The sequence below is a fragment of the Zingiber officinale genome, chromosome 2B (genome assembly GCF_018446385.1).
Source record: "Zingiber officinale cultivar Zhangliang chromosome 2B, Zo_v1.1, whole genome shotgun sequence".
NCBI classification, from domain to species: Eukaryota; Viridiplantae; Streptophyta; class Magnoliopsida; order Zingiberales; family Zingiberaceae; genus Zingiber; species Zingiber officinale.
In genome coordinates, this window is record NC_055989.1 from 67627663 (window position 1) to 67655139 (window position 27477).

Below are 27477 nucleotides of genomic sequence, written 5' to 3' on the forward strand. Positions count from 1 at the left end.
TTGTTTAGTTTCTTCCTTTCTGAGTTTTCATTGCTATAAAGAGGCTTCTCCGCCCGAAGGAGAAATTAGTGTGCATCATTTTTTTGGATTAACAACCTCCCCAGTTGTAACCAAGTAAAACTCTCTGAGTTTCTGTCTTTCAGTTTCTTTTATTTATCGTTTATGCAAATGTTCTTTTATGCCCGAGAATGGTTCGTTTGTTTTAATTTTGTGCAGGACTATTCAACTCCTCTTCTAGCCGACCAACAGTCCTAACATTGACAACATAAGGCCAAGTGTGACTTGACAAGATTAAAGTCCCGGAGCAAGGAGCTCTTGGCAATGGAAGACCCGACAATCAGGACAAGCTCGAAAGAAGCTCTTGAAGGCAAAACATGAAGGTTAGGGAAACATCTGAGGGACGCAAGACTGATAGAGGAGGCTAGAAGGAAAGGTCAAAGTTGTGCAGGCAAGGACGAGTGCTGAGAGATTACACTAGGGTAAAATCCTAGGTTTAGGTTTTACCAGTTAACTCGTGGTTGAACTGGAAGAGAACAAAATGCTTCTGTTCTCTTAATCAAAGTGGACAAGTCGACTAGTCCTGGCACCAATCGACTGGTATCGAGCCTTTGAGTTGTAACGGTTGAATTCCACAGAAGACCAGTAGACCGTTGGTGTGACCGGTCAACTGGTAACGATAAAAACAACTTGGCTATTTTCCCTAAGTTCTATATAATGGAGCTTGAGGTGGCTGGCTTGGGTGACGATAATTAGATGTAGTTAACCCCTAATTGTTAGGATCGTTCGTACTCGGCTAGAGAGGGGGGGTGTGAATAGCCGCCCCAAATTCTCGCGTTCTTCCTACAGTTAGGGTTAGTCGCAGCGGAAATACAAGGAAGAAACTAAGGAGAAGAAAAACAAACCGATGTAACGAGGTTCAGAGATGAACTCCTACTCCTCGGCGTGTCCGTAAGGTGGACGAAGCCTACCAATCCGTCGGTGGATGAGTCCCCGGAGAACCGGCTAAATATGAGCTCCTTATGGGTGGAGAAACCTCTCCACAACTACTTCTTGCAACAGCAAGATAAGGAGTACAAATACAAGAGAAGCAAGAAGTAAATACACAGCAAATGTAAACAACCCTTGCCTTCTCGTCGACTGTTGAAGAAGCAACAGCTTCTCAGACGCCAACCACAGCAGCAGCTCAGTCGGAGTCCCAGCCGAAGGAAGAAGCTCACGCGAAGCTTGCGAAGAAGAGCTCAACAAAGCTCAAGCACCATAATAGCAGCTCTGTCGCAGAAGAGAAGAGGAAGAAGCAGTAGCACAGAAGATGCCCTCGTCTCCTTTATACCAGCGAAGAAGAAACATCGAAGAAACTAGCCGTTGCGTTGCAACGGCTAGAACCCTGATCGGTCTATGGACTGATCAGGCCCTGCGCTGATCGGTCCCCAGACCGATCAGTCAGTGCACAAAACATTCTGTGCGTACTCTGATCGGTCTGTGGACCGATCAGGCCACAGCTGGATCGGTCGCCACGACCGATCAGGGAAGCTCCTGATCGGTCCACAGACCGATCAGGCGTCTTTCTCGCGGCTACTGATCACCTTCTGATCGGTCTGCAGACCGATCAGATACCGATCAGTAGCACACTGATCGGTTACTGATCGGTCACCAGACCGATCAGATAACTAGTGACTTGGTTTTTTCCCAAACCAAGTCCCAAGCCTTCCAAACCAACATTCGGTCAACCTCGACCTGTTGGTACTTCATTCCTAGCATCTGGTCACTCCCTTGACCTGCTAGAATTCCCCGCCAAGTGTCCGGTCAATCCCTTTGACCTACTTGGACTTTCCTCAACACCAGATGTCCGATCATCCCTGATCCATCTGGATTTTCCCTTGCCTGGCTTCACTCACCCGGACTTTCACTTGGCTTCACTCACCAGGATTTCCACACTGCCTAACATCCCAGTTAGGACTTTCTCACTGCCTGGCTTCACTCACCAGGACTTTCCAACTGCCTAACATCCCAGTTAGGACTTTCCCACTACCTGGCTTCACTCACCAGGACTTTCCACACTGCAGGTCAACCTTGACCTACGGTTGCACCAATAATCTTCCAAACATCTATTCTTGTCCCATATCAAGAATACAACTCTTCCACGAGTGTCGAACATCAAAATACAACTCAACTAGGTCAATCTTGACCTAAGGTTGCATCAACAATCTTCCTAAGTCAAACATCAAAATACAACTCGAGTCAGGTCAACTCGAGTCAGGTCAACCAGGTCAACCTTGACCTAAGGTTGCACCAACAATCTCCCCCTTTTTGATGTTTGACAAAATCCAAAATCAAATTAGGTTAACCCGATAACCTAACTTAGGTTTTCCAATGTTCTTCCTTGAATATTCTTCCAAAACCTACACTCTCCCCCCTGAGACATCTCTCCCCCTTTTTGACACACATCAAAAAGAGGGAATCAAGGTCAAGAGTTTCTTCCTAATGAAAGTCCCATACCTTTCATTGAAACCCTTAATTTCCCCCTTGATACTAAACCCAACAATCAACTTAGTGGCAATCTCATATCACTAATCCTCAAAAAGTCTTAAGGAGTAAAAACTCCCCCTAAAAGTCAATTCCCCCTTGACAATTAGTTAAGACTCCCCCTAAAGGTCAACTCCCCCTTGACCATTGCACCAACAATGTCTTGGAGAGTTTCAAACCTTTAGAAAACCCGAAACTCAACTCCCACAGCTGAAATTTCAGACCACAGTCGAAATTCAGCAAATTCAGCACGCCTGATCGGTCACCGGACCGATCAGGACCCCTCTGGATCGGTCCCCAGACCGATCCATCCTTCCCTGGATCGGTCCAGTGACCGATCCAGCCTTGGACAGACTCGAGTTCTGATTTCCTTCTCCCGAAATTCAGAAACTCACAACAAATTCCAGAAAATTCCAAAAATTGTGAAATTTTGAGGATACATCCCTCATAACATATACTATCATGGAAAAATAGTTTTCTATGAAAATAACTTCCATTTTTCAATCTTGATACAAAGTTCAAAAACTTTGAAATAGTTCAAGTTTAACTCAACTTTGTATCACAATGTTCAATGATGAATGCAATCACTAAGATGGCTTCATCAAGGTTTTCCAAATCAATTTCAAAATGATTTTAAACCTGTTAATTTAGGACCATAATCTTAGGGCTAAATGTACATGAGTTGTACACAAGCTTTCCCTATGATCCTCCATTTCTTGAATTAGGCTCATCTAGGTACAAGAACTATGCATCTTGATCCTAATTCATGATCCTAATATCTCACACACATCTAAAGTGTATCAAACACATCCATGGCAATTTTGATGTGAGATATGAGTTTAGGTATCTTAGACTAAGGTCTCATACACTTTCTAAACACAAATTTGATCTCAATATCAAAATGTGTTTTTCATCCTTAAATCAATTCAATTGATTATTAATGCAAGGGATGATGACATGGCATAAAATGGTATCATAAATGAAAACATGTGCCAATGTCATGATGTCATGGCATAAAGTTTGAAACTTAAATAAACATGACATAAAAACTAGCCTGAGCATTATCATGACATTTCAAATGATAATAAAACTAAACATGATGTCATGACATGTGAGGACAAACAATCATGGCAAGATTTAGCATAAATAAATATACCTAGATTACCTATCTAAGTATCCTTAACCACTTGGCTAACTTCAAATTTAATCCTAGATTGCCCCAAAATGCCAAAATCCTAATTTTGACACTTCTTGAACTCTAGATTAATTCATGCCACTTAAAGATCAAATTTATCCTCAAAACTTGGCATGTTTCATTTTTTTCTTCGAGAGTTCTCTAGATTTTCCCAAATTGTGCCAATTGAGATTAAAAATGAAATTTCCAATCTTTAGGCACATTTAACTCTTCAAAGGAGTAAATGATAATTCCATTTCATTTTCAAAAGTTCTCAAAACCTTGAAAATGCTCCTTGAGTGTCAATTTCCTCAAAGTTGGGTTAACTACCCTTCTAATCGGAGTTGACACTTTCTAACCCATCTATGGGGTAGAGAAGATGCTCCTAGGAACCCAATACCTATTAGAGCTCATTGGGTTCACTAAATATTCACTAGGGATAGCTTCCCTAGCAACCCTCCTAATGACCCTCTTAGGCTTTAAAGCCTTGGTCATTTGGGTCTCATCAAGGTCAACTATAGGGGTGACTCCCCTTGTGACCTTGGTAATGGTCTTCCTAGCCCTAGGTTTTGTTCCATAATCGAATGAAACATTATGATAAGTGGGCTTGACCAATTGGGACTTAGGTTTGTGACCCAAACCTTTCTTGTCCTTGGACTTGGGTTTTTGACCCCTAGACCCTAGAGTCAAATCCTTAAGAGCCTTTTCTAGAGAGTCAAGTCTTGACCTCAAGACTTGATTTTCTTTCTCTAATACCTCAAGTTTTGATTTATCATTTTTCTTTGAGGTATTCCTAGGCATGTGTCTAGATGATTTGGGATTTCTATCTAGATTTTTCTTAGCCTTAGATGAGTTAATTCTAGGGTTAACATTTCTAGAATTGTTCTTATCTAGGCTAACATGCTTGGCTCCTAAGCACATGTATCGATTTCTAGTGTTAACATGCTTATCATTATTGACAATGGCAATAAGACTACTAGCATGCATCCTACTAGAATTGCAAGAATGAGCTTTAAATGTTACCTTAGGGTTTGCCTTAGCTCCCCCTTTACACGTGTTTGGCCTCTTGTCCTTGTGAGGTTGCCTCCCCCTTGGACATTGACTCCTATAGTGTCCCCGTTGCTTGCATTGGAAGCACACCACGTGCTTCTTTCTCTTGCATGTCGGGACTCCGGCTTCCTTGACCTTTGGTGCCGGTGGAGTCTTTCTAACCCTCTTTGGACACTTACTCTTGTAGTGCCCAAACTTCCTACACTCAAAACACATTATGTGTAATTTTCTTGAAATCACAGTGTTTGAGTTACCTAGAGTTGTGGATGTAGATGAGCTTTCTTCTTCATCCCTTCCGGAGGTAGATGCCTCTTCTTGCTCCGATCTTGAACAAGAGCTCTCCTCCTCTTCTTCCTTGGATGTTGAGTAACCCTCAACTCCCAATTCGCTTCCTCCATGATGTGAGCTACTTGGCTCACTAGGCTCCTCTTCATGGAATTTTGCCAAATTGTTCCACAATTCCTTGGCGTTGTTGTACCTATCTATCTTGCACAAAACATTATTAGGTAAAGCAAATTCAATAATTTTTGTTACCTCGTCATTGATTTCGGATTGTCGGATTTGCTCTTTCGTCCACTCCTTCTTCTTGATAGGTTTTCCTTCCTCATCCATCGGAGGGGAAACCCTTCTTGTACACAAAACCAATTTAACATATTAGTCCTAAGAAAATACATCATCCTTACCTTCCAATATGTGAAGTTGTCGTGAGACTCGTAGAAGGGTTGAATCGTGACATCTTCTCCATAGAGATCCATCTCTAGCCCGTGCTCCCCCGGGTGTTGATCCGTCAAAGAGCGGCCTCGCTCTGATACCACTTGTTAGGATCGTTCGTACTCGGCTAGAGAGGGGGGGTGTGAATAGCCGCCCCAAATTCTCGCGTTCTTCCTACAGTTAGGGTTAGTCGGAGCGGAAATACAAGGAAGAAACTAAGGAGAAGAAAAACAAACCGATGTAACGAGGTTCGGAGATCGGAGATGAACTCCTACTCCTCGGCGTGTCCGTAAGGTGGACGAAGCCTACCAATCCGTCGGTGGATGAGTCCCCGGAGAACCGGCTAAATATGAGCTCCTTATGGGTGGAGAAACCTCGCCACAACTACTTCTTGCAACAGCAAGATAAGGAGTACAAATACAAGAGAAGCAAGAAGTAAATACACAGTAAATGTAAACAACCCTTGTCTTCTCGTCGACTATTGAAGAAGCAACAGCTTCTCATACGCCAACCACAGCAGCAGCTCAGTCGGAGTCCCAGCCGAAGGAAGAAGCTCACGCGAAGCTTGCGAAGAAGAGCTCAACAAAGCTCAAGCACCAGAACAGCAGCTCTGTAGCAGAAGAGAAGAGGAAGAAGCGGTAGCACAGAAGATGCCCTCGTCTCCTTTATACCTGCAAAGAAACAATGAAGAAACTAGCCGCTGCGCTGCAACGCTAGAACCCCGATCGTGGATCGATCAGCTACCGATCGGTCCCCGCACCGATCGCACGTAAACATTTTGTGCGTACTCGATCGGTGGACCGATCAGCATACCTGGATCGGTCGCCACGACCGATCGTGGAAGCTCTTGATCGATCCACGCACCGATCAGCGCCTTCTCGCCATCGATCACCCGATCGGTCGCAGATCGACGATACCGATCAAGAGCACATCGATTCGTTACCGATCGGTCACCGCATCGATCAGATAACTAGTGACTTGGTTTTTTCCCAAACCAAGTCCCAAGCCTTCCAAACCAACATTCGGTCAACCTCGACCTGTTGGTACTTCATTCCTAGCATCTGGTCACTCCCTTGACCTGCTAGAATTCCCCGCCAAGTGTCCGGTCAATCCCTTTGACCTACTTGGACTTTCCTCAACACCAGATGTCCGATCATCCCTGATCCATCTGGATTTTCCCTTGCCTGGCTTCACTCACCCGGACTTTCACCTGGCTTCACTCACCAGGATTTCCACACTGCCTAACATCCCAGTTAGGACTTTCTCACTGCCTGGCTTCACTCACCAGGACTTTCCAACTGCCTAACATCCCAGTTAGGACTTTCCCACTGCCTGGCTTCACTCACCAGGACTTTCCACACTGCCTAACATCCCAGTTAGGACTTTCCCACTGCCTGGCTTCACTCACCAGGACTTTCCACACTGCAGGTCAACCTTGACCTACGGTTGCACCAATAATCTCCCAAACATCTATTCTTGTCCCATATCAAGAATACAACTCTTCCACGAGTGTCGAACATCAAAATACAACTCAACTAGGTCAACCTTGACCTAAGGTTGCACCAACAATCTTCCTAAGTCAAACATCAAAATACAACTCGAGTCAGGTCAACTCGAGTCAGGTCAACCAGGTCAACCTTGACCTAAGGTTGCACCAACACTAATTAGAGCCTCCAAGCTCTCTTATGATCCTTATGTTCTTGATCGAGTTGTGGTGAGGTTTCTCCACCTATAAGGAGGTTTGAGCTAGTCGGAGTTTGCCGAGAATTAATCCACCGACGGATTGAGGGATCGTCCACCTTACGGATAGTCGTGAAGTAAGAGCCCTAATCTCTGAACTACATAAATGAATGTGTTAGTAGTTTGTTTGTATTTCTTTACAGTCTTTTACTAGTTAGCTTTTGTATTACTCGTTTTCTTGTATTCTGCTGTGCTAATGAATGTAGGAAGCGAACGACGTGGTTGATCGGCTATTCACCCCCTCCCCTATCCGAGTAAATCAAGGTCCTCCTGCGACAAGGTAATTGTCGTGAACCTTTCAGCTTCTTCCATCATCGCATTTCCAGAATCAATCGAAGTTCCCACAGACAGTGTCAAATTTGATCTTGTCTAAAATTGGGGAAGATGGTGTGCTAGTTTGTTGGCGTTGGGGTTGACCGCAAGAAGACTTCAAGCAGGAGGAACCTGGTGACGTGATTGAGCCTACATGCCAAAGAAGAGCGAATGATGGAGAGAATGTTAGCAACCAGGGTAGGGAGGGGTCCCGACATAGACACTCTAATACTCAAGTTAGACAAGGAGCTGAGGAAAATGAAGAATAGTGTTGATGAATAATAAATTATGAGAGCCAAATATTGCATACTTGTGTCTTTAGGTGGAGATCTCTTATATGGTACTATTTTTTCTCTATGCACAAACATCGATGTATTTTCAAAAAAGACCGACTATTGTGACATTCTGATAATTTTCCTAAAATAGGCCCACCATTTCTGTACTTTGAAGAGTAGAAGCTTTCATCATACAGATTACATAAGGAACATTCCCTTGATCCTCTAACAACGGTTACACAAAATGCCAAAAAGAAATATTAGGTTGTTAGGTTGATGGACCATTAATTCGCTTTGAGAGTAGGTCGACCAAACCCCCTCTAACGTCTGATCGAACCTCGTTTTCAGATGGGGTGGGTCATCTAAGGAATGCAGAATATCTTGAAGACTCAACCTTCTTGAGGACTCGACATCCTTGAGAACTTGGCCTCCTTAAGGACTCGGCATCCTTGAGGACTCGATATTTGCTCGGACAAGGAGTCCGGTCGAGTCATATGTCTAGTATATTCACTCAAACCAAGAGTACTCGATTCTAAATTGATCTAAAATGACTCGGGATACTCTTAAGTCAGGGGCTCAAGATCTAATCTAATAAAAGGTCTGATTAGCTATTCAGCTGAATCATGGGACAATAAAAGGTCCGATCGACTTAACTATTCAACTGAATCATGCGACAATGCTAACTCTAAATATTAATTCCTCTTTAACTTTTACCACTACATCAATCCACTTTCTTAATTTTGATTCTAACTTTGAACACCGTATCTTATTCGCCGTATCAAACATGTTGCTATTTGAACTCTCCTGAAATTAGTCATTGAACCTTGATAGAGAAGTTACCATGGAACACCAGGAAATATCATGATATATATATATATATAGTTTTCCAATAATTTATAACTGAATTGTTCCATCAGAGTTTTTCACGATCCCCGTAATAAAACCCGAAGTGAATCGCTCCATAATCAACATTTTAAAATTCATCCATTACTAGAATAAATCTAAAAGTACGACTCGTCACTCCACTGTCAATGGTATATAGAGTAATTGTTAAAACAGCTCTAACTCAATTTTAAATAATTACAATTAATTTTATTTTATTTAAATATCAATTAAAATTGTTAAAACTGGTTTATATTATTAAAGTGATCTTGATTAAAATTATTATAATATAGAGTAGTTGATTAAAATTATTTAAAATAGTTTTGATAATAATTTTAAATTATAACAGTTAAAGTTTTTTAACAACGTAATCATTTTTAAAAGATAAAGTATCCTTTTATTTTGTTTGGGTTAAGATAGAGCTCATGATTAATAACAACTAGTAATCGGGCCCACGTTACATCTGTATTGAATACGTATAAATTAGCACATGTGATCTATAAATTAAACTTAGTAAAGGTGTATTAAATTTGCATAGTAATTCTTTCTGATGGATTTAGTAGATAGCGCATAAGGTGTTATCATAATGAGTTCTGAGATTTAAATCTCAGTAAAATCGAGATAAATATCTTTTTTATGTGCTAGTCACTATTCCAAAGACTAGTAGTCATCCGTGATTTATCTCCTCCATGTTGGCCTTGTGACGGATTGATTTACCTCCTCCGTATTAACCTTGTGACAGATTGATAAGGACGTTAGGGGCGAACGTATTCCCCTTTATGTCACAATTAAATCCACATAGTAATATAACACATTGATGACATTTGATAAAAAAAAATTAAAATTATTAATTAAATCTAACTTTGATAATAAAAATTTAAAATTTATTGATAAAATTATTATTTACCAAATATAATTTTAACTTGTAAAAATTAAAATTTCCAGTCAAATCTAATTAACCAATAGAAAATTAAATCTTATTAGCCAAATCTAAGTTTGGCCAATAATTATAATTATTTACCCGTAAAAATTTATTTTAACCGATAATATAAAATTTTAATCACATTTGATGAAAAAAATTCGAGAAAAATATATTTTCTAACGTTATTGGTCAAAATATTTATAGAAGTTTTTAGGTTAAGTTGTTATCAATCATAAGTTATGAGACTAACTAGTTTTAAAATTATATTAGCACGAAAAGTAAAAAAGATATTAATATAATTTAATTTTACATTTCATCAAAATTAATTATTAAAGAGACATATTCTTAATTAAATAATAATAATAATAATAATATAAAATCTATTTTTTAATTTTCTATTAATTAATTTTGGCAGGAAAAAAACTAAAATGATTTTTAATAAAATGAATATTTCTAATAAAAATATATCAAATTGTCTAGGCAAAAAACAACAGAATGGTGAAATTGTTAACCATACAAGCCTCTTCGATCTTTTTGAATGGAGTAAATCATGGGTTTCGTTCAGCGGAGGAGAGAAGTCAGAGGCATTCCATATCCGTTAGGGATGGATCCCTACGTGGCAACACTATCTATGATCGTCAGCCACTCAGCCACTGAGGCCTCATCCATAAGTTCGGCTACCTACGTCGTGGCCCGAGTCGTGGGCAGTTGGATCCGCAGAAAACAGATCGCGTCACGCAATTTCTCAGCGTTTGCCAGCGAACAGCGAAGAGAGCCCTGGAGGTCCGAAACCGACACGTGTGCATTGTCAACCACGCAAACTTTAGATTTTCGAACGCAAGAGTCCTGAAGCCGACACGTGGCCACTCTCCGCTTCAACAAACTCGCCTCGTCTTAAATTTGCAACCGCCTAATTAATTTTAGGTAAAAGTACGAATGCTTTTTTTTTTATTTCTATTATCGTAAAAAGCATTTTAATTAAAAAATATTTAAAATATAAGGAAAAAAGGAAAAAGAACCACTATTTTTCGAATAATCAAAGATGGTCATACTTTTTTAATAAAAGACACCCCATCCCATGCATATGAATTCCTTTGTTTTCTTATTTATTTTAAAATTTTTAGTTATGTCAATAAAATTTCATCCTAATTTACAAATTAGATTATAATATTAAGTATATGTAATAATTATGAAGTTATAATTATTCTAATATGTATAACATTTATAATTTTATAATTGTTATAATACATCTTCGATTAAAAATATAAATGAGGGATAATAGTCATAAACATAATAGCTAGATAATTATATATGAGTTATCCTGAGATGAAGTATTTTTTTAATAAAAAATTAAAATGGGTCTCATTCTAAAAATTAAGGTGGGGCGTCTCATTCTTAAAAAAAAACAAAAAAAAAAATGATGTTTTGACTTTTGCCCACCAACATCAAACGAGTAATTCTAATTAAATTATTTCAAATAATTTTAATAGATATTATAATAATGTTAAAGGAATTTTACTAAATTTAAAATACTTTTATTTTATAATATAGTAAGTACTATCATAATAATATTATAATATAAATAGGACATTATTTTTAATTATTTTCCCTTTTTTTTTATTAGATGGGTGGTCCGGACCGGTCCAGGTGTCTGGTCCCATTATTAATGCAGAAATCTGTTTACTACCACAGATTTGATTGTCGGAGTTGAATGTGAACAGGGAACAAGTTGCCAACCGAAGTCTTTAATAGGGCGAGAAGACCCATAACATCACAATAATAAATGGTTTTGTTTAGTGGCCGGCGACGATTACTTTCCGTTCCGTCCAAGTAACACTAACTCTTATGTTTACTTCCCCACGAAAAAGAAGAGAACACAAGACAAAGAGGTAAAGAGGAAGAAGAGATTCTAACTATTTTGTTTATTCAATGTTTACTATAACGAAGATAAGAGAGGAAATAAACACACAATATATCTAGTAAACATGGAATAAAGATTCTAACGATCAATCTAGTCATCCCATTTACTTCAATCATTAATGTCATATATAATGATTATCAATTCTAAAAATGATGGGAAAATCTATATTGATTGTTACATGATATATAAGTGATTTTATTCAAAATTGATGAAGATAGTTGACTGGGAGCGTGATTTTGATGTTGACTAAATGAAGAGAGTATTAGTGTCGGGTCAGGAAAGAGGTTCCTGGTATTAGCTCTCCGACGTTCAAGTCTGTGATCGAGTTATGAGAAGAAAATAGTGGAAGAAAACTGTAGCAACGAATGTGTGGAATTATAAAGCATTGAATACCTCCGTCTGTAGATAAAGATCTCTTCTTATAGTGTCATTGTTATATTTATGCACGTATTTCAAAGTATTTACACATTTTTCAAAACACTCCTAAGAAAGGACAGATCATAAAATGACTCCGACATCTTTCCTTAAGCCCGCAAATCTTTGTGATTTATTATGATGGAAGCTTTGAAGGCACGATTTGTCTGCGGTATATTCTCTATTTCTAGTGACACAAACTTCCAAAAGAGAGTATGAAGTCGTTGGACCTTGGGTCCCACACTGGGTCGACCGACCATTACTTAGGATCGTCATCCTCTTGGACTCGTAGAATGTGCTGAGTAACTCGATCTTCACTCGGCCTTTTTGCTCGCATTAAGGGTGTCTGTGATATGCTCTATCGGACTGTAAGTCTAATCGGCCAATCGGAAGGTTCGGTCGGCTAGGTTTTCGCTGCTTATTGCACCCTAATGTCTTAAGGTTCAATCGGCCATCCAAGGCCCGAACGGGCCATCCCAAGGTTCGACCGAATACTCCAAGGTCAGTCGTCCTTATGTCCCATTTGAATATGTCTCTGTCTTAGTTGGTGACTCTAAACGTTGATTGTCATTGACTTTGACTATCCCATCGACCCTTCTTCCCAACCTTGACCTGCTTTTTATGGAAGGTCCATCTTTATCACCGTATCAATAAGAAAATAAGAATTATGAAAGGACTATATAAATGGTAGTCTATACACCTCTCATGTGCGGCTAAGTAGATGTGCGTCCGGAAATGGATCCGGACCCTTTAAAGTGATTTCCCACGCACTCAATCATGCACGGGAGATGTACCGACTATCAAAACTCATATAAAGAACATGAATCAGAACTTAGCGAAGCGAGTTCGAGGAACTGAGTTCATCCTTAGCATAGCTGATGTAGTTTACTTAGAGGACTTTAGAGGTGTCAACGTTCTAATCTAACTTGAATGGTCGACCTTTTAATTCGAAAATTGTTAAATATGTAAATATAATATATTAATCAGGAATAAGATCACGCAGTCATGATCTGCTGACCTAAGATAGTTACTATGGTAAACTACCAACATGATATCCACAAAAAAAATAAAAATAAAAATTGTTTACTTGAATGGATAGTCGACTCACTTAGATAACACGCCCAAGGCACGGGTTATGTTCACATAGAACATATCGAACGCGGATATATCCTAGAGCAAATAGCAAATCAAGGACTTCATTATTTTAAAATTTTCAAATGAGTTCTCCTATTATTAAATTTTAATATTTTAGAATCAAAATCGTATCAAATGGTCCACAAACTCTACCTCCGGGCCTAAAAAACTTATAATATTCGATCGTCCGTTACGATTCATCTATACTTATCCATTTAATTTGATGAATGATAAAAAATTTTTATAGGATTTCATCAATTATCTTTAGGATTAGTTAATAATAAAAACTTAATACTTAAGCTAAAAGAAATAAATCAAAGGACATATGTGATAATTTTTCAACATCAAGGTCTTATTTAGATATTTGTCCCAAAATTCTATTAATTTCGATCTTTGCAAAGTTCGTCCTCAATCAACGCGTGTACGAAATCAAGAGACAGGGCGATGAACTCATCAGCGGCTCGCGCAGCGCCGCCCAGCCCGATTCTCCCCGCCGGCGTCCGCGTCGGCGCTCGCCCCGGCCGTGTCCTCCTTCCGCACAGCCCAGCCGGCGGCCGCTTTCCGCCCTCGCTTCGGTCTCCCGCGGCGACGACCCCGCGCGCCGAGGCTGGCGCGGCCGCCTTCACCGCCGTCGAGGAAGAGGGCTTCGAGGCGAGCCTCTACGACCTTCTCGGAGTGCCGTCCAGCGTCAGCGCCGGAGAGATCAAGAAGGCCTACAAGCATCTCGCCCGGAAGTACCACCCGGACGTCTCCCCGCCGGAGCGCGCCGAGGAGTACACCCAGCGGTTCATCGAGGTCCAGGAGGCCTACGAGACCCTGTCCGACCCCCGCCGCCGCGCGCTCTACGACCGCTACATGTGCAGCGGATTCTCCGGCCTCCGCCGCTCCAACGAGGTTACCAAAATTTATACATTTCTGCTCTTAATTATTCGCAAATTGAACCGAAGATCCTTTTGGGGCTTATTGGGTACATGGAAAACAATATGTACTTGTATGTAATATTTGAATATTTAAAATATAAATTAATTTCTAATAATAATTATGTTCTTTTTTATCAATAGGAATCAAGTGTAAGATCAACTTGGCGAGCACGATGGAATGATCAAATGGAGGAGTTGGAGAAGAAGAGCAATAATGAAAATAACTTATCGTGGGGAGCTCGGATGAGGAAGAAGACGATGGAAATGAATCAATATCAAAATTAGGAAGATTAGGAAGATTGTTGGTTGAATTAAAGAGATTATTGGTGATATGATGTGATAATGATCTTGGAGTTTGTTAGATGTGTGGTTTTGGAAAATTAATGTAATAAATAAATAATGTATTTATGTGAATATTGTGATTGATATAATTATATATATTATTGTGAATATTTCATAATTATTATTTATTTCAAGGAAGATCGTCTGCTCGGCAGACAGGGCGGCGCGAGCTGGCGGTGGCGGCGGTCGGTATGGTCTTCCCCTTCGCCGTCGTCGCCGGCGCTTCCTTCATGATCCAGGTATTCACCGGCAAGAACATACACCAGAGCGCCTTCCTCGTCTTCCTCGGCCTCGCGCTTTCCGTCACCACCAGACCGCCTTCCCCGTCCTCGCCCGCCCGCATCCTTGCCGATATCATGCTCCTCAACTCCGACGTCGGCCGCCTCTCCATGACCATTGCGCTGACGCAAAAACAGGGGCACGGCGTAGGCCTCAATCTGGATCCTCACATGCGGCACCCTTTTGGTCCTCCTCTGCTTCTGCGGTGCTCGCCGGGGCATGAAGTGGTTGATTCGGCAGCTGATTAGAGACGGTCACCCCGTCGGCAACTTCCAACTCTGCCTCCTGCTCGTCGGCATGATGGTGGCAGCCATCGCCACCGACACCATCGGCCTCCACTCCGCCTTCGGTGCCTTCATGTTCGGCCTCGCCGTGCCCAACAAGGGCACCCTCGGCGTGGCGCTTCTAGAGAAAATGGAGGACCTTGTCATCGATCGGGTTCTGCTGTTGCCGCTCTACTTCGAGATCAGCAGGCTGAAGACCAATCTGTCCTCCGTCAATGATGGCAGGACGGCCATGCTCCTCTTCATAGCCTTCGTCGTCGACGGTAAAGCCGCCGGCACCATCCTCATCTCGCTTGGCTTTCTGATGAACACCAGGGGCGTGGTGGAGCTGATCTGTATCCTCGACATTGGATGAGACAGAAATGTAAGAATCAATTCAGAACAGAACAAATTGTGATTTAGCGGTCAACGAACAATCCAAGTCACGCGCTCTCCGAAAATTACTGGTGAAGGTGACGAAGAAGAGTAGAAATCCACTTTAAAAAGGGTTAGACTAGCACCGGGACATCTCGACGGAGCATTTTGATGGGAAGTACATGGAGAAAAAGGAAAAAATTGGGTGCGTTTGGTTTGTACCGTTTTCATTTTCATTTTCTGGAAAATGCGCGTTTTCTAGAAAACAGAAAACGACTTTTTGTCATTCTCTGTTTTTCTAGAAAACGATAGCTAATTTTTTAGAAAACGCGCGAGGAAAACGCAAACCAAACACCATTTTCTAGAAAACGCGCGTTTTCCAGAAAATGAAAATGGAAAACGCGCGTACCAAACGCCCCTATTTGTTTAGAAATTGTGCATGTACTTACCTTCTTTAGGAATTTTATAGCCATTCAGAGAGCATCTCTACTGATCCCATCCGGAAGCTGAGTCGGATGAAGACGGGTCTTGTTGTGCTAAAAGTTGACGGAGAGTCATTGAAATGCTGAGTCAGCGAGGTATCCCCCTTTGCACGGTTCGTGCGGGCGATTCTACAAAGAGAAATGATCAGGATGATGACAATATTGCTCTGCACACACTCAGACGAGTCCACCAGTCGTTAGAGACCCAGATACCAGGGAAAAAGTCCCCGGGCCAGGACCTCCAACGCTCAAGTCAGGTACTTTTTTCACCAGAAAATCATAGAGAAAGGACGGAAAGAAAAGTGAAAGACTGGTAAGAAAATGACGAGTGAGCGTACCTGCGTAAGGGACAAAGTTTTCCTTTTTATACTACAGCAGAGGTTTCTGGAACCTGGTGAATGTCAGGGAATGTCGAGTGGCAGGATTTGTCTCCCAGTGATCGATACGTGTCTTTCTCTCATAGGCTGGCGGAGGAACCAAGACAACTATGAGCTTTCCCCCGTGAGAATATTCCCTGACATGTGATGATTCGTCTCTGACAAGTAGTTATGATTCTTTGCAAGTATATTTGTCATGTAGTGTCTGACTTTCTGACCCATCTTTGTCTGTGTTACTAAAGGCCTGCACGTTGGGTTTAATTCCCGACCCACTTTTATTTGCTTTTTATCCAAGGCATGAATGCCCCGCCTTGTACGCTGGGACTGATCCCGACATATGCTGACTGTTATCCATGGCATAAATGTCCCGACCTGTACGCTGGGTCGGCTTCTCGACCTGCATATGCTGGCCGTTATCCATGGCCTGAATGTCTCGACATGTACGCTGGGCCTGATTCCCAACTTACATATGCCGACTGTTATCCATTGCATGAATGTCCAGACCTGTACGCTGGGTCGGCTTCCCGACCTGCATATGCTGGCTGTTATCCATGGCCTGAATGTCCCGACCTATACGCTGGGCCTGATTCCCGACTTACATATGCCGACTGTTATCCATGGCATGAATGTCCCGACCTGTACGCTGGGTCGGCTTCCCGACCTGCATATGCTGGCTGTTATCCATGGTCTGAATGTCTCGACCTGTACGCTGGGTCAGATTCCCGACTTACATATGCCGACTGTTATCCATGGCATGAATGTCCCGACCTGTACGCTGGGTCGGCTTCCCGACCTACATATGCTGGCTATTATCCATGGCCTGAATGTCCCGACTTGTACGCTGGGTTGGATTCCTGATCTGCCCGTTGGCGTTGTCCCAGAGGCTAAACTTCCGACCTCCAGGCTGGCGTGACTTTTGACTAGCCACGAGGGCTAGACTTACATATGTCGACGGTTATCCATGGCATGAATGTCTCGACCTGTACGCTGGGTCAGCTTCCCGACCTGCATATGCTGGCTGCTATCCATGGCCTGAATGTCCCGACTTGTACGCTGGGCCGGATTCCTGACCTGCCCGTTGGCGTTGTCCCAGAGGCTAAACTTCCGACCTCCAGGCTGGCGTGACTTTTGACTAGCCACGAGGGCTAGACTTTTGACCTCTAGGATGACATGACTTTTGACTAGCCACGAGGGCTAGACTTTTGACCTCCAGGATGGCATGACTTTTGACTAGCCACGAGGGCTAAACTTTTGACCTCCAGGATGACATGACTATTGACTAGCCACGAGGGCTAAACTTTTGACCTCCAGGATGGCATGACTTTTGACCCTTCCGTAGCTTGACTCCTTGCCAAATCATCTCACAGACCCCACATTCATATACCGTATCACAAGCCTCCCTCTTAAGTCTAGTCGAAGGAAGACCCGAGTTTGACTGACTAGACCCCTGCACGTCTTCGCGCTCTCTGCTCCCGGCCCTTCACGCCGTACCAACCTTTATGTCCTATCGCCTCCTACTGTGCCAACCTTTATGTCCTATCACCTGGGGTATCCTGTATGTATAGTTGCTTTAGTGGTTGCTTGTGGTACGACGCTTACGTCATTCAGTGGTTGCCTGGGATATGGTGCCTGAGTAATTGCTTTGTCTTGACCACTCAATCTCCTCTTTAAAAAGACCTCAATACGCTCCCTTCTCGTATCCTTCCTTTCCTTTGCTTTCTTCCTGCTTTTCGTCCCTTTGCCTGCTCCCGGTTTTTATTTGACACGATGCATTCGCCTTCCTCCGATGAAGTTGATCAGCCAACCCCCCAAATGCGTATACTTCAACTCACCCAACAGCTTGCAGAGAAGGAGTGCGAACTGAAAAATCTGACGACGGAGCTAGACCGTACACTTGCTTCCTGGCGTGACGCAGACGCCCTATATCGCGTTGCTAAATCTTGTGTTCTTGCTGAAAAGGCGAGGAAAGAGAAATGCCAGTCTGACCTGCAACGCCATCTTATCCTCCATGAACGTCTGCAACGAGAGCATGAGACCGAGCTATCCCTCCTCCGCGTGTGCCTTGATGATAAACAAGATACCATCGCTCGGCAACAAACCGTCATCGACTCCCTTCAAGCAGAGTTGGCCCGAGCTTACAACATCCCGGAGGCTCTTGACCCTCAGGATGTTCCTTCCCTGGGCAGTCTCCACAGACCTTAACTAACACTTGTGGCTCCTGCTTGGGCTTTGATTGTTTCGGTGACTCCTGCCCGGGTTCTAGCTGTCTCAGTGACTCTTTTCCGGACTTCAGTTGTCTCAGTGACTCCTTTCCTGTAATACGTTCTATTTTCCAGAACGTTCATTTCTATAATAATGCTTGTATCCCTTCTTTTCTGTTTTGCAGCACGTTCATTTCTGTAATAATGCCTGTATCCCGTCTCTTACGTAACTCCAGCTTGTGTCACTGATGTTTATTAATTGGAGAGACTCATTCCTTTGGACAGTCTATTTTTTGTCCATTCGGTCTGCTGCGAAGATCACCTGGCTGCCTGATATGCTACTTTAGAGATGCTTTAGTCAGTGCAATATATGCCCGTCTAATTGTGAGACAACTGAGCACCTCTCACACTCTCATTAACCCTTCGACTTCCGAGTTGATCTGCCTTTATTATGACACCAGTTCCCAAGTTCCTTTTCCCACTTCGAGAGAGTCCTTTCCTCTTCCTTACCTGTATAAAAGATTTGGGGGTATTTCCTCCTACCTATACACACACTCTCTTTTACCCCCACTAACGTATTTATGGAATCCCCCGAATTGTTGGCTTTGCGTCGGAGGATGGCTCTTACCAAAAAAGCTTTGTGTGATGTTACCCGGAGCCGGGACCCACAGACCTCTCTTTGCAGGGAACTTGAAGAGCTATGGTGTGCGGGTAAATGCAGGACTCGGGCAGAGATGACTCTGAAGATGAAAGCGCAAGCGGACTTTCACGCTCAACTCCATCATATCCTCTATTTGAAGTTGAAGCATGAGGATGAAGTGACATCTTTAAAAGAAGAGAATCGACTGCAAAACGACACCATTAATCAACTGCGGATCACTCTTGATCATGCCAAGGTAGAGCTGGCTCGAGCTAGAGCTTGCTTAGAGGAAGGGCCTCAAGTATCTGAATCGGATAGCGACTGAGAATGCTCTTAAATGTTTCTCTCTATGAATCCCTCTTTATGGAATGAAACCAATTTTCTACTTTATGACTGTGTTCCTTTCTCCGATCTGTACTAGCCTCTATATCTATAAAGCATTCACACTCCTTTAGTTTTACTAGAAAATATAACAAAAGCATTTCGCGTACCTCACTTTCTTCTTACCCCAAGCCAAAGCAGTAATAAGTCGTAGTACCTGTAAGGCATGTGGTACTTTGCTGTATATGTAAAGGATAAAGATACTGACCGAGAAAATGATTGAACCAACCGCTAAGTTTGTTGAGCGTGAGAGCAGATCTCACTTATAACTTGCACTGAGGCAAGAGTCTGGGACAGCTGACCGAGCAGCTCGGTCGTTGAGCGTGAGAGCAGAGCTCACTTATAACTTGCACTGAGGCAAGAGTCTGGGACAGCCGACGGAGCAGCTCGGTCGTTGGGCGTGAGAGCAGAGCTCACTTATAACTTGTACTGAGGCAAGAGTCTGGGACAGCCCCGACCGAGTAGCTCGATCGTTGGGCGTGAGAGTAGAGCTCACTTATAACTTGCACTGAGGCAAGAGTCTGGGATAGACGACCGAGCAGCTCGGTCGTTGGGCGTGAGAGCAGAGCTCACTTATAACTTGCATTGAAGCAAGAGTCTGGGACAGTCGATCGAGCAGCTCGGTCGTTGGGCGTGAGAGCAGAGCTCACTTATAACTTGCACTGAGGCAAGAGTCTGGGACAGCCGACCGAGCAGCTCGGTCGTTGGGCGTGAGAGCAGAGCTCACTTATAACTTGCATTGAGGCAAGAGTCTGGGACAGTCGACCGAGCAGCTCGGTCGTTGGGCGTGAGAGCAGATTTCACTTATAACTTGCACTGATGCAAGAGTCTGGGACAGCCGACCGAGCAGCTCGGTCGTTGGTCGTGAGAGCAGAGCTCACTAAGAGTCTGGGACAGCCGACCGAGCAGCTCGGTCGTTGGGCGTGAGAGCAGAGCTCACTTATAACTTGCACTGAGGCAAGAGTCTGGGACAGTCGACCGAGCAGCTCCTTCCTTGGTCCAGCTACACGTTGCCATCTAGCTGATCCATCCGCTTACCAGGACACACGCAGCCGACCTGGAGTTTCAGTTTTTTGATCCAGATGAAAAGTTACCGACCGGGGATTCGAACTCTCAGGCCGGAATCGTTCGAAGAGCTTCATCTGTTATCAAAAAACATTATTAGTAGTGTTGAACAGATAGTCATATTGCCACCCTGGGCCTTGCAGTGTTTGAATTTATTTCCCGCTACTTTTCTTTCACGGCTCCCCAGAAAATCCTGTGGTAAGCGTTTCCATATGCCTACTTCATATCATAACTTCCTTATCACATCCATCATTAATGTGGCTCCTCGGAGGTTGACACCTGTCCTCTGCCTTTACTGCCTATGCAAAATGACGCCGCATACGTCACTCTTTTTTGTACACACTTCCCGATGCGGGTATGTTCTTTGACGATCAGACGGCCTTAAGCGCTTTCCCCAAAAAGATACTCATTCGATATTTCCTAGGGGAACTCCCTTTATAAACCCTAAAGGCCGTCCGCAACTATTGCCTTGCACACATTGCCTACTTGCTTCTTGCCGCTTCGACTTCTCAGGTGTCCGCACTCTTTCTCTTTTAAGCTCCTCCATTTAGCGTTTTTCTCCTCTTCGACTAATCTCATCCTCAACCTCTTGGATCCTGATAATGGCTGATGGTAAGACCACTCTTTGGTATTCCTGCTTCATTTCGGATATAGACGACCATGCCCTTTCCGTGATTTGCTCGGACCTAAACCTAAGTGATGCCTATGAACTCCGAGTTCCTACACCGCAAGAGCACCCCGCTAATCCTCCGGAAGGCTTTGTGACCATTTTTAAAGACCAAATTTTAGGAGGTCTTCGTTTTCCCATCCATCCATTCATCTCCTCTTTGAGCGAATATTTTGGCATTTGTATCTCTCAGTTTGCTCCTAACTTCTTTCGAGCAGTCTGTGACACCCTTATTCTCTGTCGTATGTATGAGCTTCCCTTGACTGTTCATCTTTTTCATCACTTTTATTCCTTCAAACGGTCAGAGCCCGGAGTGTTTATGGTACAGGCTAGGCCTGGCTACAAGTTTTTCCCAGATCTGTCTTCTTCAAACAAGGGGTGGAAATCCCGCTTTTTCTTTGTCAGACTTCCTGAGCCACTGGTCGGGCCTACACAATGGCGACCTGACCTTCCATCTGACCTTCCTGTACATCATCATCAGCCCTCTTGTGTCCCAGCTTCCGAAGCACTTCAAGGAGTACTTGTTAACCTCTCTGTGTTGTTATTGGAAGGCTTTCTGTACTTATTTGGGCTTAGCCCTGTTCAGCAGGACCTTGGGGCTCCGTTTGGTAAGACCCCATTTTTCTTTTCCTCTACTATTCGCTAACTGAGGTATATTTCTTTCTTATCGCAAAGGCTGCCATGTACCGAGCTCACACCTCTGATGCCAAGCGCCGATCTGTCGCTTATTTGAAAAATCTAGGTGAAGAACTTAGGAGGGGAGTAGCGGCCTCTTCCCGGTCTGGTCCCTCTGCTTCACCATTACCACCTTCAGCTTCCTCTACTATCTTGCCTGCAGCGGCCCAGGAAGGAACTTCCTCTGTTCCCTCTGTGGGTGCGGCTCCGACTGAAGGACAGGTCACTGTAGAACAAACTGATCCCCCCCTAACACAGCATGTTGAGGAGGCTTCTATAGAGCAGGCTGGAGAGGTTACTGCAGAGCAGGCTGGGGAAGCTACTATAGAGAAGGTCGATGAAGCCACTGTAGAGCAGACGGAGGACAGGCAAGTGACATTCCCCCGATCGATTGAGCGCCTCAAACTTCAGCGCAAGAGGAGAGGGTGACTCCAGCTCTTCAATCGTCACCTCCACCTATCCCGTCCAGCCGTCGCTCTTCCTTCGTTCGTCGCCCCTTGGAAGTTTCTGATGCCCCTCCTGCCCGTTCTAGTACTGTGGAGCTTGAAGTTCCTGTTGCTTCACCTCACATATCGGCTTTGACTGCTGATCAAGATATAGTTCCCGAACCAGCTTTTACTCAAGCGCCAGCCTCCGCTCCCAGTCAGCCATCTTTACTCTCAGCGGAACAGCCCGGGAGCTCCGCAACTCCATCTGCCCCCCTTCCCTTAGATGTTCCCGCTTCTACTTCTAGATCCCGGTGAAAGACTCGCAAGAGATATTCTTTTACTGATTTTTGGCGCGTGCCTTCCTCCTCAGGCTCAGAGGTAACGACCAAAATTACTGATGAGGCCCCTCCCCTCACCGCTTCAATCGAATTGGAGGGAGACCTAGCGACCTCCTGGCGATCTGGCAATCGCAAGTTTTGCAAAAACGCTCCCCGGGAAGGGCTGGATCAAGCGGCTTGTTTGATGTCTGCTGTAAGTCCCATTATTTTTATGTCCCTCGACTGTCACTTTTTTATGACTTTTCTTCTGATATCTAACACATGCTTGCGCCGCCAATCTAAGTGCTGCTAAGTACGCCTGCGACTTACTCACAGAAAATGAAAGGCTGAAAGCTCGACTAGAGGAAGTAGAGCTGCCCTTGACTCCTCGCGACCCGCTTAACCCCACTCTTGGAGATTTGGCACAATATCTTCGCTTTATCGGAGAATTTGCTGACACGGCCCGCGATATTTCCCATGCGGCTTTTGACAAAATAAGGGCCTTGGAAGCAGAAGTGCAGACCAGCAAGTCGGCTTTGACCTCCGAGGTGGAAAAGCGCCAAGAGCTGGCGGCCGAGCTGGCAAAGAAAGATGCTCAACTGGTCGGCTTACAAGGAACCTGAGAGAGTCTTCAAAAGACCTTGGCGGAAGTCCAAAGCCAGCTAGCTTCTAGCGCCGACCGGGAGAAGACTCTCCGAACCCAGTGGGAAGCCAGCCAAGTCACTCTTAAGGCTATGCAAGTCAACCTTTCGCAAGCTCAAGAGGAGGTTTCCCAAAGCCGAGAGACCCTCACTCAAGCTCGTGCGGCCACGGAAGGAGCCCAGACACAGCTGACCAAGTATCAAGCAGGCGAGGTGGGTCGACTGAGGGCCTACAGACGAGCATATGTCACCTCCCCCTTCTTCATAAGGAAAATGGGTGATGCAATGCATTTTATGGTATGCTGCGGTGTGGTTGGAGGAGCTCGTCAAATGCTGGAGCAGAATATGATTTTATCTGTCCCTTCGGAGGATTTTGTAGACATAGACAGCATCATGGACGAGATTCCTGATGGGTCCTTCCCCTCCTTCAAGGATGATGACGACTTCTTTCTTCTGCCCGGACTTCCGGCTGCCTCTACTCTAGACTCACATGAACCCCTCGCTGACCCTGTTGTTGATAACTCATCTCCTGCAGATAACCCTCCATAGACTGGCATTGTGTATTATATGCCTTGGTGTGAAATTGTACTTGAACAACCTCTGTTTCCAACATTTTTCTGTGACATGCCTGTGCTTCTTTTGATATGCCTTAGTAGTGAACCTTCGACGTTGACATTTATCGTGGTACTCAGCTGATATTGTGTTGATCAATTGTTGTTGACAATCGATCCTTCTTCCGTTCATGCTTCGGTCTTTTGTTTTAGATCTCACTTGCCCATGGTCAGGGATTTCTTTAATTTCCCGACCTGCTTCTTTACCTTCTACTAATTGCAGGCCAAGATTCATCCAGATTCCGGTCGGTGTTAAGGATGACTAGGAAATCAACTGTAGATCTGAGCCACTCTTTCTTCAGGTCTGCTCACACACCAGTTGTTATTTAGGAGATAAGCCAACTCGGGAAAGCGCACCTGCTTTTTTGAGATCCATATGCCTTTTCCCAATGTCTGTCTCTTCGTACTTCGTGCCATCACTTTTCCCCGCATGCCCCTAGGCGTTATTATCGAAGCTGATCCTACCGCTCTCGTTTTTTCCACCCATGATTTTGCGCCGATGGATGATAATCTGACGAAAATACCCCTTTGCTGGGCGCCTATAAATATTCTCCTTTCTTTCGCTTTGCAATGTTTGGCCTTCTTTGTTTCTACTTTGTACTTGCATCCTTCTCGCTTCTGCTCCTTTCTATTTGATCCTTTTTCTCCTCTTATTATGGCGTCCTCTTCTTTTCTTTCTTCTTTGGTATCGATTTTTTACCCTGGCTCTTCCTCTTTTGATGAATGTGCTCGGGATGACCTACGCTACACCTATGGGGTCGAGGATGACGTGCAAGTTATCATCCCGACTGGGGTATATCGATTTTCTGAGCCCCCTATTAGCTCCAGTACCTATTTCCAAGAACAATTTGTGGCTGGCTTCCGTCTTCCCATTCATCCCTTCTTTACTGATGTCGGCCGCTATTTCCGTATTCCTCTGGGGCAACTGACACCCAATTCCCTAAGAATCCTCTGTGGCTTTGTAATTCTATGTGAAGTATGCGAAATATCCTGGTCCACCTACTTATTTCATTGCTTCTTCACCTTACGGCACCAAGAAGGTGTATTTCGCTTCCAGCCCCGTCTTCGCACTAATTTTTTCTCCTCCTTACCGTCTTCCGACCCTAACTGGAGAAACCAATTCTTCTTTATTGTCTTTCCTCGCGACGTGGAGTGGCCTCTACGATGGCAACAATCACTCCTCTCTTCTCCTGAACTGGGTGAATTTCATCTCGACGCTTCCTATTTGGAAGCCTCGTCTCGCTTGGCAGGCTGGCGCATTAACTTAATGCGTCTGCTATCGGAGGAAATGTTGTCCTACTTCCTCCTGAGCAATCTGACCCAGGAGACGCCTCGTTCATTGGGTGAATATTTCTTTTTGCTCTGTCCTTATTTCTTGGGTACTTTATTCGTCTTCAGTGTCAAGTTGTTTCACACTTTACTTGATACAGCGGAAGCCTTAACCCATGCCTCAGAGGTTCATCCCCTTCCTCTGAGTGACATGGAGATAATGAGGCGAGGGCGAGTTATCCTGGAAAGAAGGGCCCTCCCCTTTTCATCTTCAACCCCGATTGGTGGGGCTTCCTCAGCTAATCCACCGCCCAGACCTGTTCGGCGAAGACCTGCTGTCCGACCTGGTCTTTTGGCTAGTCCCACTCACCCTCGGACTGCTCGCGTACCTCGATCAACTGCTCGTGCTAGCCCCCGGGCCCCCGCTCGCCCCCAAGCCCCACGTACGGCTCGACCTACTGCTGCAACATCCTCATTGGAGAACCCTCCCCGGGCCTCTTACATCCCCGGTCTGGGTCTTAGTGCAAGGCTTATGGGCCTTGGCGGACGAACGGGCAACGCCCCTTTTGTTGATCCGGATTTCAGAGAAGCCTCACAGGCGGCTCGCCGGGCTTGTGCCACGGATGAACGCACGCGTTATAGTGTTTCTTCTCTTTCTAGACGTCGGACTCGACCGCCTTCCGATGATTCTGACTCTGACAATCAACCACTATCTCAGAGACGCCGGCGTCAAGCTCCTCACCCGACATCCAATTCTGGCCCATCATCTGTCCCTTCTCCTCCTCCTAATGCAGATATCTCTCTTACACACCCTCAGGTGACTCCACCTTCATTCTCGAGTCAGGCGGCTGATCCTCCTACTTCATCTATTAATCGAACCGAGCCGTCATCTAATCCTTCTGCCCCCTCGCAACATGCTCAGGCCGATGGAGCCGACCCCTCGCAACATGCTCAGGCCGATGGAGTCATCCCCTCACAACATGCTCAGAGCGATGAAATAGGTCCCTCGGAGCGACCTTTCTATATCCCTCCAGTACCTCCTCCAGGACCTTTTTCAGCTCCTTCCGATGAAACCGCCGAGCCTTCCGCTCCTCCTGACTCCGCTGCGGGTCCCTCAGGCCCTCCTCCACCTATCTATCGAAAGTATTGCACTACCCTTCCCTCTGAAGAGCGATTATGGGCTCAGACAAATATTCCTACCAGCTCCTTAACAATGAAAGGTCGTCTGGCCACTATATGGGAAGAAAGCCTGCGGCATATGAATTCCCTACCTTCTCCAGCCCAGATGGACCAATTTGCAGAATTATACACTAAGGTAACCCTTAAAGATTCCCCGACTGTTGCTTTTCTCCCTCTTATCAGATATTTTTTATGTATCGCAGGCCTGTGCGCAATCTCTGATAATGAATCATTCTTTCCACACAACTTATCATCAGAAGAAGATGTTGCAAGATCGTGTCGCCGAACTGGAAACACAACTGAACGATCCAGCCCAGGCCAGCTATGCTTTGCGAGTGGAAATAAAAGAGCTGACCAGAAGGAAGAATAGTCTAGAAGTGTCCCTAGCTCGGTCCAACTACGAACTTAAAGATCTCCAGAAGAAGCTAAGTCAAGTCGATACTGTGCACCAACAGAATATGGATCAGCAGGCTTTAGAGCAGCAAAGAGCTATGGACCAGTTGTCTCAAAGACTGCGGGCGGCCGAAACTTTGGTGCATGATCAGGATCAAAAGTTAAAATCGCAGGAGATCCTTTTACAATCCCAAGAGGCCCGTCTGAGTTCCCAAGCGACAGATCTGGCTACTGCTAAAAATGAACTAGCTCAGGCTAGAGCCACAGCAGAGGGCGTGTCAACTGCTCTAACAATTTATAGGGAAGGAGAGAACGACCGCTGCTTGCAGAGCCGTGCTGCGTATCTGCGTTCTCCAGAATTTTGCGCCTAAGTGGGACATCGTTTTTCCACGTCTGTTATTTACGGGGCGGGCGGAGCTTTGCGACAGCTTCACGAGCAAGACTATTTAAAATCCCTTCCCCCTCCCGAATTCTTGGACCATGATCAAATCCTTAAAGAAATACCAGACGATATATTCAATCCTTTCGATATACAATGACCTGAAAATTGCTTGTAAACTTCTTTGCTGTTTCTTCGCTTTCTTTTTGATGCTTGCTTTAAGATGCTTAACTTGGTCATAGAATTTTTCATACAATCTGCTCTTACATTTTCTGCTTTTCCCGATCTGCTCTTTTATACTAACCCGACCTAGGAGATGAGTCACAACTAGGCCCATCATTTGGTCTTCACTTCCCGGTCTGTCTTTTCAAACTCAATAAGGTCGTAGGTAATTAGCGCTCCAGGGCCGGTCTAGCTTCTTGCCTCGTTCATCTTGCAAATAATAAGCTCCGGAAACTAACTTTTTAATGATCTTATATGGTCCCTCCCATTGCGGTGCCAACTTAGTCACATCCCCCACTGGCTTGATTTGCTT

The 27477-nt window shown here is 44.4% G+C and overlaps 1 protein-coding gene across 1 annotated transcript; it reads left to right on the forward strand.

The window, feature by feature from the left end:
- Positions 1 to 13451: 13451 nt before the first annotated feature.
- Positions 13452 to 14428, forward strand: LOC122045785 (chaperone protein dnaJ 20, chloroplastic-like). The gene is made up of 2 exons (XM_042606157.1): positions 13452 to 13952; positions 14120 to 14428. Exons 1-2 carry the CDS (start codon positions 13503 to 13505, stop codon positions 14261 to 14263), a joined length of 594 nt encoding a protein of 197 aa, XP_042462091.1. The 5' UTR covers positions 13452 to 13502; the 3' UTR covers positions 14264 to 14428.
- The last annotated feature ends 13049 nt before the right edge of the window (positions 14429 to 27477 follow it).